The sequence below is a fragment of the Rousettus aegyptiacus genome, unplaced genomic scaffold (assembly GCF_014176215.1).
Source record: "Rousettus aegyptiacus isolate mRouAeg1 unplaced genomic scaffold, mRouAeg1.p scaffold_m13_p_7, whole genome shotgun sequence".
Taxonomy (NCBI): domain Eukaryota; kingdom Metazoa; phylum Chordata; class Mammalia; order Chiroptera; family Pteropodidae; genus Rousettus; species Rousettus aegyptiacus.
Window position 1 is genome coordinate 57,515,769 of NW_023416310.1, and position 16,475 is coordinate 57,532,243.

The 16,475-nt window shown below is 32.5% G+C and overlaps 1 protein-coding gene and 1 pseudogene across 2 annotated transcripts in view; both read right to left on the reverse strand.

The window, feature by feature from the left end:
* LOC107505996 (charged multivesicular body protein 3) overlaps positions 1–16,475 on the reverse strand; it is a 93,838-nt gene that overhangs the window by 63,372 nt on the left and 13,991 nt on the right. Inside the window, exon 4 of one of the 2 annotated variants that reach the window (XM_036224104.1) lies at positions 10,530–12,534. The exons of the other annotated variant lie outside the window; for it this stretch is intronic. Within the exon in view, the coding sequence (XP_036079997.1) occupies positions 10,968–12,534 (1,567 nt within the window). The 3' untranslated portion in view covers positions 10,530–10,967. Of the gene's footprint in view, positions 1–10,529; positions 12,535–16,475 lie in introns of those variants that run through there. 2 annotated transcript variants of the gene reach the window in all.
* LOC118606112 lies at positions 6,865–6,983 on the reverse strand (annotated as a pseudogene).

Consider the following 16,475-nt stretch of genomic DNA (forward strand, 5'->3'; position numbering starts at 1 on the left):
AATGAACCAATTTCCTGAAAAACAAAAACTACCATAACTCACCCAATATGAAACAGATATTGCAAGATATTGTATGGATTATAATATGGTAGACAGAATGATAGATAATATTCAATTAAGAAAATTTAATTCATAAATTTTAAACTCCCAAAAAAGAAATCTCTAGGCTCAGATGGTTATCTGGAGAATTCTATCAAGCTTTTAAAAAATAATTAACACCAGCTATACAAAATCTTTTTCAGAAAATACAAGAAAAACAAACATTTTCCAATTTATTTTATGCAACTAGTATTGCCTTGATACCAAAATCAGACAGAAACAGCATCAAATAAAAAAACTACAGACTAATATCCTTTATGAACATAGATATAAAAATTCTTAACAAAATAAAGCAAATAGAATTCAGTAATATGTAAAAAGAGTTATACACCAGAACCAAGTGGGATTTATTCCAGGGTTGGTTCAATATTTGAAAATCAATTAACATAATTCATCACATTAAGAGTCTAAAGAAGAAGAACCACATGACCATATCAATCAATGCGGAAAAGGAATTTGACAAAATTCAATATCCATTTATGATAAAATAAATGACTTTCAAAAAATAGAAATAAAGAAGAACCTCCTCTACTTGATAAAAATCATCTACGAAAAAAACCTGAAGCTAACATTAAATTAAGTGGTAAAAGACTGAATACTTTCCCCTAAGATAGGATATCAATTTCACCACTTATTCAACATAGTGCTGGACAATTTAGCTGCACAATAAATAAGAACAGACAGACAAATCGGAAAGAAAGAAATTAAATTATTGTTTGCTGTTGAAATGATTATCTAAGTAGAAAATCCAAGTAATCTACCAAAAAACTCTTGGAACTAAAAGTGAGTTTGACAAGGTTACAGAATAAAAGACAAATGCACAAAAATGTTTTATGTGATATTTCTATATATAGCAATTAATATATAGACACCAAAATTAAAAATACGATGCCATTTAAAACCATAAAAAATGAAATAATGCAGTACAAATCAAACAACACATGCATTTGTTGGCTGAAAATTATGCAACATTAATTAAAGAAATCAAAGGTCTCAATATAAAATGGAGAGAGACACATACAATGTTCATGGGTTGGAAATACAACATAATAAAGATGTCAGTTCTCTTCATATGGATATACGGGTGTAACAAAATTCTTACCAAAAAAAAGCGGCTAATATACAAAAAAATATTGTTCCTACATAAAATCAACAATTGGAAAATAAAAATTGTAAAACACTATCACTTGTAATAGCATGAAAAAAAAATCAAAACCCTAACAATAAATTAAATGAAAATGTTTAAGACCCTTTTACAGACAGCTACAAAACACTGCTGATTAAAGAATATCTAACTAAATGGAGAGATATACCATATTCATGGAGTGGAACTCAATATTGTAAAGATAGCAAGTGACTTCAAAAGTGATTTATAGATTTAATGTAATCCATTTAAATCCCCAGAAGGGATTTTTTGTATGTGGTTAATTTTGAGAAGCTAATTTGAAAATTTTATGTAAATGCAAAATACCGAAGTTAGAGAACTTGTACTACTGAATACCAACAGTATTATAAAATCCTAATATTTAAAATTGTGGAGTGTTAGTGTGAAATATAATAAAGAATAAAACATAATAGAGAACCCAGAAGCAGAACTGTATATAAATGCTGTCACCTACCTGATTTACAGCAAATACCATCATAATTCAGTTGGAAAAATTATATTCTTTCCATTAAGTTTTGTTAGGTCAATTTAGATATCTATAAAAAAAATGACTATTGATTTCTACCTCACACCACACAAAAATTCATTTGAAATGGTTCATAGACTGAAATATGTACAGTAGGTAGAAAAAAGAAAAGAAAAGCTTCTAGAGAAAAACACAGGAAAATATTTTCATGGTTTTGGGACAGGCAAAGATAATTTAGATGATTTAAACAGGACACAAATTTTAAACAGCAATAACAAATGGTTAAATTGGACTTCTTTAACATTAAGAACTATTCATGAAAAGATATCGCTAAGAGAGTAAAAAAAGAATCCACAAACTGTTCTATATTTCCAAAATTAAAACACTCATATGCAAGATTAAAAAGACTTTTAAAGTTATAACAAAAGATTTACCCCAAATTTTTCAATGAGGAAGATACTTGAACGACACTTCACAGAAGAGAATATTCATATTGCTAACAAGTGTAGGAAAATATGATCAATCCCAGACAAGAAAAAGCTAAAGGAGGTCATCACTACCAAACCAGTTTTACAAGAAATGTTAAAGAGACTTCTTTAAAAAGAAAAAGGGGAAAAAAATATGAATAATAAAATGGCAATAACTACATATTTGCTAATAATCGCTTTAAATATAGATTAAAGGCTCCAATCAAAAGACATAGGGTGGCTGAATAGATAAGAAAATAAGACCCATACATACGCTAGATACACATGACCTGCTTCAAACCAAAGACATAAACAGACTGAAAGTAAAGGATGGGAAAAAATATTCCATGCAAATGGAAAGAAAAAAGCTAGGGTAGTAACTCATATCAGACAAAATAGACTTTAAAACAAGGGCTATAATAAGATACAAAGAAGAATATTTCATCATGATAAAGGGATAAGAAATGAAGAGTAGTCGCAATTAACACCACGGAAATACAAAGGATTATAAGAAAATACTACAAATAATTCTATGCCAACATATTGGACAAACTGGAAGAAATGGGCAAATTCCTAGGAACATACAATCTCCCAAGACTGAATCTAGAAGAAACAGACCACTAACTACTAGTGAAATCAAATCAGTAATCAAAAAACTCCCAACAAACAAAATTCCTGAACTGGATGGCTTCACAGGTGAACTTTACCAAACATTCAAAGAAAAATTTACATCTACCCTTCTCAAACTATTCCAAAAATTCAAGAGGGGGGAAGGCTCCAAACCTCAATTTATGAAGCTACCATTACCCTGATTCCCAAACTACACAAAGACTCTCAACAAAGTGGGAACAGAGGAAACACACCTTACCATAACAAAGGCCATATATGACAGGCCCACAGTTAACATACTAAATGATGAAAAGCTACAAGAATTTTCCTTAAGATCAGGAACAAGACAAGGACATCTACTTTCACCACTTCTATTCAACATAGTATTGGAAGTCCTAGCCACAGCTATCCAACAAGAAATAGAAATAAAAGGCATCCAAATTGGAAAGGAAGAAGTAAAACTGTCGTTATTCACAGAAGATATAATACAGTATGTAGAGAATCCTAAAAAGTCTACCAAAAAACTATGAGAACTGATAAATTAATTCAATAAAGTCGTAGGATACAAAATTAATATTCAGATAATGGTTGTATTTTATACACTAATAATGAACTATCAGAAAGAAATTTAAAAAACAATCTCATTTACAATTGCATCAAAAAATACCCAGGAATAAATTTAATCAAGGTGGTAAAAGACCTATACTTGGAAAATTATGACATTCATTTACATTCATTTAACTCTAAGGGTCCTTTCTCCATTTTATGTATGACACAGGCTGGTGCGCATTATGCTATAAACTGTCATATTACCTCTCATCCTTTTCATAGCCATAAAAAATAGAGTAGAGTCTGTGTAAATCTGCCTCATTCAGTAACAGCAGAGAGTGCGCTTGGCTGAAACAGAAAAAAGCTGCTTTGGAGATATTCAGGGTAATGGAATAAGTTTGGAGCTGAACTTATGAGGATGATGTTTAATATCTTATTGTTCACAGGTTTCTCTCTAAATAAAAATCCTGGTTAAATATGTGCCAGTTTGATGAATAAATGTAAGTATTATATTTCAAAGCAAGTAGGTTATATTAGGACTAGCTTTTAAACAGATGAACTCCTGATTCATTCTCTTTCCCAAAGGTAGTGGTGACATGGGAAGTATTCAACTAAGTGTCCAAATGTGGGCTTTCAGCACCTGCTGTTGTTACATTGCCAATTAACTGCTTTTCTGTGGATCCTGGCAGGTTGACTGTTTACAGATTTTTGCAAGTAGAGCATGCTTTTTGTTAGATGACAAGTGCATGAATTTTGTCATAACCGAGACATCAACAATCTAAATCAAGGCAAAAGATTGGGCAAAACAGCTTTCTCATTTGCTTCTGACACTCAGATTCTATTATATTAAATAGGAAAACTGTAAGAACCACATTCTTTTTTTCCTCATTAATAAACCAAGATGCTTTAAAGCAAAGCAATATACATCAAAACTGGTCACAGTCTACCATGTTCAATATTAACAAATAATTTGAGCAATATTTTTAAAAGTCCAAGATATTGCTGTTTGGCATTTTAAAAGATGTTTCATATCCAAGCCTTTGGCAATAAAGCCAGGAGTCATCTTGAGGTATTTTGTTACAGAAACCTATTGCTTTAGCTATGTGGCTCAGGAATTAGATAAAACTAAAAGGAGAGCATTTAAACAATAAATACAGGAGCAGCCCTGAAAATATCAGAGTTCTAGCTTCCTTTTTGCTGTGTCTAAAACTTTACTTTGTCTTTGTGAAAGGACCTCATAAACTCTATATCAGTTACCCATGTGGAAACATTACCAGACTCTGCTTTATCAAGACAGCTCTCAAAGTACATTACTAAATGAAAAGAATTTACAAAATTTTACTAACAGTAGTAACACTAACTAGATATACTCTGTATATGAAAGTCATTTCTCTATTATACAACTGGTGATGGCATGGCTTATGGCAAAACAGTGAGACTGTTAGGTATTAACCTTTTTTATAAGGGAGTTAAGAAATATAATTTTTGTCTTTCCCACCCCATCTCCCTAAATGAGTTTTCCAGGAAACAGAAACTTTTCACTTTGTTGAAATGTTTTAACTACTTTGAATATCATAATGAATTTTCCCAGCTTCTTATGCAAATAGTACTAGTAAAATGTTTTTCATGATGACTGAGAGTCATTGTTGGCAAGATAGTGAAATCCTCTCAGGAAATTACTTGCCACTACATTGCCTGGTCACAAACTACTGTTTTTTGTTTTGGTCTCTTTTTTCCCCCCTAGTACCTTCTGTCCCTTACTATCAAAATATTGTAAAAATAACTTCTTTTTGGCCTGCCATTAGCTGGCTCCACCCCTACTCCACAGTCTCTATACACATAGCTTCTATTCTATAGACTACGAAGCTAGATCACCAACCTCATTCAAATTCTATGTAAAGTAAGAATACATTTTCTCTGTATAAGCATCTGCATGGCTCTTTATTGCAGTAGATGCTAAGAAAATAAAATACTAAGTGTCTATCAACTGATGAATGGATAAGGAATATATGGTATATATACACAACAAAATATTATTCAAACATGAAATAAAAGAAAATCTTGCCATTTGTGACAACATGAATCGAACTTGAGGGCATTATGCTAAGTGAAATAATTCAGATAAAGACAAAACTGTATATCACTTATATCTGGAATCCAAAAAAAGCCAAACTCATAGAAACAAAGAATAAAATGGTAGTTATCAGGGGCTGGGGTGTGGAGGAAGTTGGGAGATGTTGGTTAAAGAGTACAAACTTCCAGGTAGAAGATGAATTAAGTTTTGGGGATCCAATGCACAGCACTGTGATTATAGTTTACAATACTGTATTATATACTTGAAAAGTTGCTGAGAGATCTTAAATGTTCTCATCCAAAAAAAAAAAAATAGTAATTATGTGATCTGATGAAATTGTTAGCTAATGATACAGTGGTAATCATATTGCAATTTATAAATGTGCCAAATCAACACAATGTACACCTTCAACTTACACAATGCTATATTTCAATTATATCTCAATAAAACTTGAAAAAGTAAATTAAAAAGAAAAAAAAGAAAAAAAAACACTAGTACCTAAACTTTGACATCTCTTTGGGTGCCTATTTTTAAGTTTATTTTTGTTCTTCATGAATAAATATGCTATAAACTCAGGTGTCCTCTTTGTCAATACTATGAGTGTATTTTAAAATAAACTTTAAATAAGAATGTTCAAGTGCTAGTTGTTTAAAATATAATGTAAAGTGCCTATTATCCCATCACGCACAAAAACCAAGAGAACTTGACAGTAACAAGTATGTAATTTAGCACCAGCATAAAGCATAATGTAATTTTGACAAAAGGCAGTTTCCTACAGCTGTCTTTTCCACAAAAACACTTATTTCTAAGTGAAAATACAGTAGAAAGAGCCCTGAGCAAGATAGAATTTTATCCAGAAATTGGAGGCCACCACCCGCTTTGATTTGCTGACACAATATTTTAAAAAATATGTAAATACTTTTAGGTGGAGTATACACACTGTTACCCCCACAACTTGCTCAAACTCTTTATATGGGCCCTGAAGACATTCAAATTTGAAAGCTGTATCCTAGTCACATCTTTAACTACCTTGCTTATCCTGAGTTCTCATCACCTATTATGTGGAAATTCCTTCTGTTCTGTTACACAGGGATATTAGGAAGTAAAATGATCTACTATATATGAAATAATAAAAATTTTTGGTGAGTATAAAAAATTAAGCAAAGAAACAGATCATAAATTAACATACTTAAATTATTGACAATAAAGAACTAGAGTGGTTAAAACAGACAATTCAAAAATGTAATTTTAATAGTTAAATTTCCATTTTTTCTCCAAATTTTTAGTTAGATTCAATAGCAAAAGGGACCCAAGATTTCGCCTCTACTTTTCATCGCTTTAGTATTTTTTTTTTTTTTTAAGCAAGGCGATCCTTGGTTGATGTCACAGATTGCAAACCTTGTCAGTTCACAATCCCTTATTTTTTTATTTATTACACTTACAGCACCTGGTCTTTCTAGGTGGTCTCCCATCCAAGTACTAACCAGGCCCGACCCTACTTAGCTTCCGAGATCAGACAGGATGGGGCTTGTTCAGGGTAGCATGGCCGTAAACCCTGTGGGAGAGTTTTAATGAATAATAAAATGGCCAAAGGGAAAACCATAGGAGGAAGGAGAAAGATTATATGAATAATCTTCTAAGTTCCCAAATATTCTAAAGAAGAGATGAAAGGAAGTATGTGACTGCATGAAAAAATATTAAACTTTTTGTCTTGGAAGAGCCAAAAAAATATTGGTATCTTTGTCACTACAAATGGGTGCTAAAAATATAATCTCTTTTGTTTTATCTTTTCTATCTATACTAGATGGGTGGTAAAATGTTTGGTAAAGGGAAAAATTAAAACATTTTAAATTCAAGACATCGATTATTTACTGAATATCTACTCTAGGTTTACTATGTTAAGAATATCACAGTAGATTATAGCATTACTCCTGCCTTCAGGGAGCTTAACATACTTAAAGAAAGATTTAAGACTTACGCAGGAAATAATTAGTAGAAAAACTCTTAAGCAGGACAATTATGTGTTCTACCATTACAAACTACAGAATTCAGTGACCACAAAGCCCACATACTTGGATTCTGTAATTCATTAAATTCAATAGGTTGGTCTAAGAATTCAAATTTTCTTTTTAAAAACGTTTAAAGTTTAGGGTCTGTCAACCTTTAATATTTCCTTCAATTTTCCACCTCCAAGAAAATCTGATAAAAGGATTATTTGCTATGCTTAACGATTAAGGGATGAGTCAAGCTTCCCTAGAGATCTGAACTTCTGGCAATTATTTTCTGTGACTTCACTATAACATTTTCATTGCATGTCTAATATTCAAAAGGTATTATCTCTACTTTATGCCATGACTGTAGATATTTAGTTGAATAAAACCCAGTTCCTACCTTAAGGGAGTTCACTCGAAAAAGACCACATGCAGTTTTAATACAATGCAGCCAATTATGACAGGCATATATACAAGGTATCCCTGGGATATAAGAAGGGCACACGGACACCAGGAAAACGCAAGGTACCTCTGATATAGAAGGGCACATATCAGTTTGCTCCATTGTTTGTGATGCTAAATTTGATCACGTCAGTAAGGGTAACAGCCACTGAGATTTCACTGTAAAAGTTCTCTTCATCTCTTTATAAGCCCTTTGGGGAATGAGAAGATGGATAGGAAAGTATTAAATTTTCTGGAGAAAGTGGGGTCTAGCTAGACAAAGCAGAAAAGAAAAGATGAGAACACCAAGCAGAGGTGGTAACAAAGCACTGAGAAAAACTGGAGCATGGCCCTGGAGTAACAAAGCAGTAGTGTCTCAGTAAGTCTAAGATGTGGGCCATTAGCAGATTTTAAAGGGTCTCGAAAGCCAGTGTTAAGTGAGATTGGCTTACCTTCTAGGCTAGTAGTCTCCAAAGTGTGGTGTGCATAGGGCTGCTGGATAAATTTTATTGTCTTTTAAAATGATTGTACTTTTGTGTATGTTTCATACTGAACAACATTGTACCACCCACTAATTGAAATCAGAACCATAACAGGACTGGGGATTGAGAGAGAGAACGAAAAAGCCGTTTTGATTTACTAGGTACTTAAAAGCATACAGGAATTGTTCTGCAGATAGCTGTATGTAAAACTGAAGATCTGGGGACAGGCCTTTGCCAAGACATGTAGATTTGGGACATCTGCTGAACACATGAGAGAAAACAGCAGGGGGCCAATGGTGGAACTTTGGGAAACATTAACATTTATAATAACATTATTTTTTTTCAAAAGGAAAATTAGAGCAAGGGAGCAGTGTTTCAATTTTTATTTAAAAATTTTAAAAAGCTCTCAAATATTAATAAAAAGTAACCGCTAGTCCTTATTATTTCCATTTATATTTGAAAATGTGGCTCAGTGCACCAAGAAGAAAAATATTTCTGTTAGTGACCTAGCAACAATTCAGAATGAGAAAATTTTACCATTTTGGGAGGCGGTCAATAGATGTCCACCACGAACCTTGGACCTTCTGAAGAAATGCTGTGATTTCAGGGTTAGGCCAGGGAAATTATAGTGAGTCTGGAACACCTTCTGTCAAAAAGCAAGTAAGTGCGTCAAGATCGAAAGGGACATACCAATAGGACATAAGAGCTGGCTTAGTGGAGCTCCCACTTACCAAACTAGGGATGATTCGAACATCGAAAAGAATGAATTTTAACATATTAAATATAAAAAGAATCTGAGAGAAAGAAAAGTATAAAAATGGAAAGCTTCTTCACAAAAAAATGCTAGCTAATAAATGTATAATGAAGGATGGAATTAGACAACCCTTATCTTATAACTTCTATTTAATAATTGATTCGGGTTAATAACCATCAATGGATATTAAAATCTTTGGGTTCATATTGTCTCACAGGTTCTTTCTTATTTACAAAGTGAGATAAACTGACATCATGTGCCTCCTGATGTCAAATGAGAAGTACATACAACCTAGGTAAAATCTTTCATTTCTATCTAATCATGAAGAAACATTCAGACAAATGCAGAACATGGAACATTCTATAAGCCAACTAGTCTGTACTCTTCAAAAATGTTAGTATCATTTAAGACTTAAAAAAATAAAATTAAAAAATAAATTTTAAAAAAGGCAGAGGAATTGCTCGAAAGAATGAAATAAGACTAAATTCAATGCATAAACCTTGTTTGAGTACATAATAAAAACAAAGCATATAAAGATATAAAGAATGTTTTGAGAGCAATTAGAGAATAGTAATTACATATTTCTATTATATAATATGTAATAGTAATTATATATTATTGAATCAATGTTAAATTTCTTTAGTATGATAGTGATATGATTACATAAAAAATACCCTTGTTCTTAGGAGATATGTAGTGATATATTTAGTGGTAAAGCATCATGAAGACTGAAATTTATTTTCAAAGGGATCAGGAAAAACAAAGAAAAAAAAGAAAAAGGAAAGAAAAAAGATAAATATACACAGAGGACAGAAAGCAAATTAACGAAATGTAAAATACTTTGTGAATTAGAGAGAAATGGATGTTCATTGTACTGTTTCCACTGTCTCTGTAGTTTTCAAATTTTTCAAAATAGAAAGTCATGAAAAACATAATCTATGTGTGGCTAATTGCTATAGTTGATTTTATTTAGATTAATATACTAAATACTCATAAATGATTCAATACTTTTTAAAAAGCCCAATTCCTTCCATCAAAGCTAACCACGCTTAAAAGGTACACTAACATTACCTCTGGCCACTGTTACGGTTAACCATAGAGTTCATTAACTACAAAGCCCACAAACTTGGAATCTGTAGTTTATTAAATTCAATAGGTTGCTTTATGAATTCAAACTTTGTTTTTAAAAACAGATTTTAGAGTCTGTCAACCTTTAATATTTCCTTCAATTCTGCACTCCCAGGAAAATTTGATAAAAGCATTATTTTCTCTGTTCAACAAAGGGATAAATCAAACAACATAATTTTTGTCTTTTTTCCCCCATGAGTCAAGAATCATGTTTGACTTATCTGTGAAACTAACAAACCAACAAAATGCCTATAGAATTCAGAAACCTTATCAAAAACAATTCAACAATGGAAAAACTGTACTCTTCTGGTTTTAAAATAATTTATTTCATCAGTCTATTTTAATTTCATGTCTCAGAGCATACATTATTTAACCAAGAGATGCTGGACAGATTTGTAAAAAGGGAGGAAACATTTAGCATAAGAAACTGCCTCAATTCCATTAGAATTTGATCCTATTTTGTAAAGTCTTGCTAGGATAAATTTCTATCATATTTCTTTTGTGCTTACAAAAAAAACATTAACTTCTCAATCGCAAATGTTGTAAATAAAATTTTTTACAATTAAGTATACATTCAATTGACATACAGGCAACCAAATAATTATCATCAACATTAGCATAATGTGTATTTCCTGTCATTGCACTAACATTAAACTAAACTTCAAACCACAAAAATTGTGACTAACATTAAAAAGGCAAGCTGTAAGATACTCAAAGCTTATAAAGCACAAATTGCACATGGTTAAGATGGAACATCATTTGACAAGGGCTGACGTTGTGCATATGGCTGCTTTTTTTTATAAGAAGGCCACCGGCAAACAGGGCAACAGTGTCGACCCCCAGCTAACCACATCGCAATGCAATTCTGATGGAACACATGACCACAAGGCAGCCCCATTAGCAAACATCCATTTTCGAAATTCTCTAGACAAACAACACATTCAGTACAGTGCAGCATATCAGCAGGCCAGGTTAACCAATCAGGTTCCATATCTTCATTAGTGTTATATGATCCATATGACCTCTCCTTCTTTTCGTACAGGCTGATCTCACAATATTTATTGGCACATGAACAAGCCTCAGCACCACAGTGACTTGCTTTTCCTGGTGGACTGTGAATCTGTTTATCTTCAAATACTTCCTTTTCACTGTTAAAAGTGTCTGTGTTCTCGATATCTGAGTCATTTTCAATATCGTGAGAATCCTCTGACATTTCCTCTTCAGAATGGACTCCAAGACACCTAAACTGCCACACTGGCAAGTTTTTAATGTAATCAGTTGGTATCAAAGGGTGAAGCCAAAGGTCAGGGAAAGCTAACCGCTCCAAGAAGAAATCAGGGTCTTCATCCCAATCAGATTCTACAGGGAAGTTCTGAAAAGAAGCAATTGGGTGGAAGAGGCAGCTGGTGGACCAGTCCCACAGACTTGATAACCACTCAAGGTTATTGGCATTGACTTCATCGTTGTTGTTGCGCCGTCTCTTCTTCTCAAAGTAATCGATTAGTAGACCATGTCCAAGGTATGTACTGAGAAACAGCGCTGGGTGTGAAGAATAAAACATCCAGTCTGCCCTTACCCATGAAGCCAGTGTGGTTGTATTGGAATATCTCAACAATTTTAAGCTATATTCATAAAAGCTATCTAAATAAGGGAGCTGTAGAAAGCCCAACACCGGTAGCCAGGAAATAATTAATAGAGAATTATATGTCCCTAAAGTGCTTATGAGAACCACAAATCGCTTTATGGTAGCTCCTTGTGTGATAAATAAGTCCATCCAAGCCATAAGATTAACTAGAACCAAGCTCAAAACAAACAAATCATTTACTTCAGGTTGTAATGAGCGCAAAAATGAATCCATGGCCTGAAGGGATATAAATTCACCTGTGTGATTTCCGTATCTGTAAATTCCTTCAGGAGTTCTAAGTATGTATGATGGCATGTTATATACACCAATATCCGTCATATAACTCTTATTGTCCCAATTTTCCACATTAACAAAAATAAACTCAACTCTTCCAGTAAACTTTATACTTAGTGCAGAGAAGAAAGCTGGAGGTTGGTCAAGGTTTGCAAATAGGTATATTTTTACCCAATATTGATCACTTTTATTCCATTCTTCTTTTAAATGTTCAGCATTATAAATGGTTTTGATCCTAGAAGCTGCATGAGCAGTTATCCACTTAAAAATGTGCTCTACTTCAACCTTGCGTCCACTGTATTCTTTAAGCATGACTTTCCCTTTAGAAGTACTTGTTTGTGGAACAGACATAATGAGTGTGGATCGTACCCAGCCTCTTCTCTTGCAGTATCTATAAGAAAGTAAACTGTAAGTAAATAGCTAGGCTGCTAGATAAGCTACCTCGCTTATCCTCACTGTTATGCAAACAATCTCTTGCCCTGATAAATTTCTTTAGCAATTGAAAGATACCCTCTCCCCAAAACCAAATAACCTGCAACAAATCAAAGCTAGTACCAATAATCTGGCCATTGTACAAGAGGAAAAGCAAGCTCTCTTTTTGTAGTTTTTTGTTTGTTTGTTTGTTTGTTTTATATCTCTATTTTTTTTTATAGAAAGGATAGCCCAAAGAGTCAAGGGAAACAGTAAATTTTCAGTGTCTATTATGAACTTACTATTGCATTAGTGTTGATAAGGTCCAAAAGATAATACAAAAATAATTCCTGCTCATAAAGAATTTAAGGCCTTATTGAGGAAACAAGTATAAAACTGTATATATTTTATTACTAAACGGTAAAAAAAAGTTCAAAAAGAAATATTATTGGAAATTCAAACTGGTGAAGATTTCATGAAGGGTTTGAGAACTAAACTGAGTCTTGAAGGATGGTTAGATTCAGATGAACAAAGAATAAGGAAATATCCTACATGCTAAGACCCTGATTTCAGTGTAAGCTCTTTGACCGCAGGGGCCAAGCTGTGGCTATTTATTAACCCAAGGACCCAGAACAAGGCCTGAAGCACACAGACAATGTTACAAAGTAATGTGCACAAAAGCTCACCTAGCAAGTCCCGTGTTGTTTTATAATCTTTTATCTCTTTAATAAAGACTGTGAAGAGGATTATTTAACACAGAGGAAACAAATAAGTTTTCATATTAAGAAGAGATTCAGTCCAAGAATGACCTCATTTTACAACAAAGTACAGAAGAATTTATCTAAAATTAAATCATTTGTTTAGATTTATCTTGTAGGGTCATAACTCTAATCATTTGGAAACAGACTGGTTCTTACTATAATATTTGTGACATCCCTACCCCTCTAAAAAACTAGAGGACAAATGAAATACTGAAAAATGAAAATGGCTGTTGTATTACAGTGGAGATTATAAATGAAATATATATATATATTTTTAAAAATAGTATTTTTTCCCAAAAATCTACCATGTGGAATTTTATGCTATATAAATTCGCCTCAATAAAGTTGGGGGAAATAAATCTATCATGTGGATACATTCTGTTCCTTAGGGCACAAACAATTATCTATGGATACATTTTACTACAGATTTAGAAATGGATGGTAATAAATGAATGAATGAATGAATGAATGAATGAATGAATGAATAAATAAATAAATAAGGTGAAGACAATACGTTATGTCATAAAGACAAGGTAATGACTCTGGGAAACTATCTGAGTGACTCAGAATCACAGACCATGACTCAAGCTTCTTGTTGAGTTGATTCACTTCCTTAACTAGAGTCTATTAATGCCAATATTGTTTTAACTACAATGGTTTGAGAATTACATATCCTACAAAATAAAATATCTTCTCCTTAACAATGTATTTGTCTAATACAAAATAATTCATTGACATAAATTCTATTTTTACTCTTCCCCAAGAAGCAACAAGTTAAATGTGTATTGATAATTGCCTTATTTACATCTTAAATATCTTTAAGTAGCTTTAATTTTTTAATTGCATATTACACTTATGATGACAGTATCTTCTCTTGGTCATTATTCTTTTATCTTTGTGACCACTTGAGAGAATATCTGGCTTCTCATTTGTGTTAGAAATTGAATGACAGTCTTTCTGATAGAAAACTTTACTCTGTAAAAGAGGCAGTTTTAGTGCATGCATTTCTTCATGTAAGAAAACAAAAGTTTATGTGTTTTCTTTTCAGTTCAGAGCTAAGTAATAGTTTAAAGGTTTATCATTCCAAATAGAATCTAAGAGTACTGAGGAAAAATAGTTCTGTATGTTATCATATATCTTTCCAATTAAATCATGTTTTCCAGACTTGAAAAAAAATTCTAATACTTAAAAAATACCGGGATACTAATATATATTTATTTAAACATTGGTATAAAGAAACCCAATATACAAATAAAGTATATTAATTTAAAAACCTTACTGTAACAGAAATAAAGACTAATGTACGTATCATTTTTAAAGACTATTGTATTACCTTATACCTATGTAAAAATATTTACTGAGAATTAAAAAAATAACTTTTTAAACGTTTGAATAAATTCAATAATACTACCAGGAAATAATTCTCTACTTTTTAAAGTAAATCTTTTGAGATCTCTTAGAGAATTTGAAGACTAAAAATAATAGAAAACATGGCTTGTGAATTTTGGTACTGTAGTATCTGGTCTCGTATGCTATATTTAAAAAGAAACTTTGGTATTCTGTTTATATAATGCTATTTTTTCAGAAGAGGTCACTGGCCTCCTTGGCCTTTCCAGCCCATTCTCCACCTCTCTCCTTCCTTTCCCTTTCCTGCTTACTGCATGGGGTATGCATTCCCGATACTCTCACCATAAGACCTCCTAGCCCATTTACCACTTGGCTCCTCCAATTCCAATATCCACTATCTACTTTTTACTACCCCCAATCTCTTCAACCCCATGAAGATACACACCCACTTCACTTTTTACTTTCTCCAAAAAAAGAGAACAGAGAATAGATCTAAAAGGTACAGAACTAGATTGCTTGGTTGAGGAATGAGAGGAATTAGGGCCAGGCAAGCTACATAAGCAGGGAAAGAAATTAAAACTGTTGCCATGGACAGAGTCAGATGATGCCCAGAGGTAGTGGTCCTGAATGTTCTTATGGGGCAAAACAGGTCAAGAAAGTACTGCTGTACAATGGGGCTGGCACACTAGAGAAGGCTGTCCTGGAGGCTACCCAGGGAAGGAACTACAGTAAAGAAAGTAACATAGACAGTATAGTGGAGAATTTTGGAGTTTTCAAAAATCTGAGAGCAAAATGATGACTCAATTATTCAACACATCATTAAAACACTTGGTGAATAAATTATTCCCTAGCCAGTTACATCTTGCATTGACATTCTGGACACGCTTTTCTATATTTCCCTATTTTGTTCTTTTATATCTCCATAATCCTCAAAAGAAAAAAAGTGACCTTGACTAAGCACAGCTTCTATGGCAAGAACAGTTCTACTCTAGTTGGAAGACTTCCCAAATAAAAGGAAACATGAACATGACAATATTGAAACTGATACAAGTAACTGTGCATCAAAATCTTCATTTTTGTGATGAAACTGAAGAAGGTAAAGTAAAAGTGCTTTCCCCCCCAAAAAAACCTATAAAAATTTGCACTAAAATCCACTGGCCTCAATATGATGCTTCTGATATATTTTGCTTTACATGATTATACCAAACAAAGAAATTAAATATTACTATTTCTTTCAGCTTTTCATGCTTAATAGATTATCATTTTATGTCATCTTTATTTTTGAAGTCTTTATTAATGCTATCTAATGACTTACATTAGATTATAATATATGTTTAATTTTTATTTTTGTGAATTTGATTTTACTTGATATTTTCCAATGTATTTGTAAGTAACAATGTTTGAAATGTATTGTTTAGTTGATTATTTTAAAAAGTTAATTCTGAATATTTTAAATAAAATACTAACTTGGCATTATCTGAAAAAAAAATCAAAATATCAGCACTATCTGATATTACAATCATCAGTGGGGAAAAAGAAGATCTTTCACTTATACACTATTTAGGAATGATAGAATCAAACCAAATTCAATTGATTTTGGTGAACAAAGGACAGAAATAAGAATGATTTCCCTTTCATTAGATCACTAGCACTTAGGCTATCTTGGACATTTCAACAAAAGGCATTGGAAAATGGAATATGATGAAGGTTCTGTGAAGATGAGAATGAAGTTTTGTGGGCAGATGAGAAGACTAAACATGAATTAGGAAACACAAGAACTTCCTGTCTTATCTCTAACCCTTAGGGAATCTTG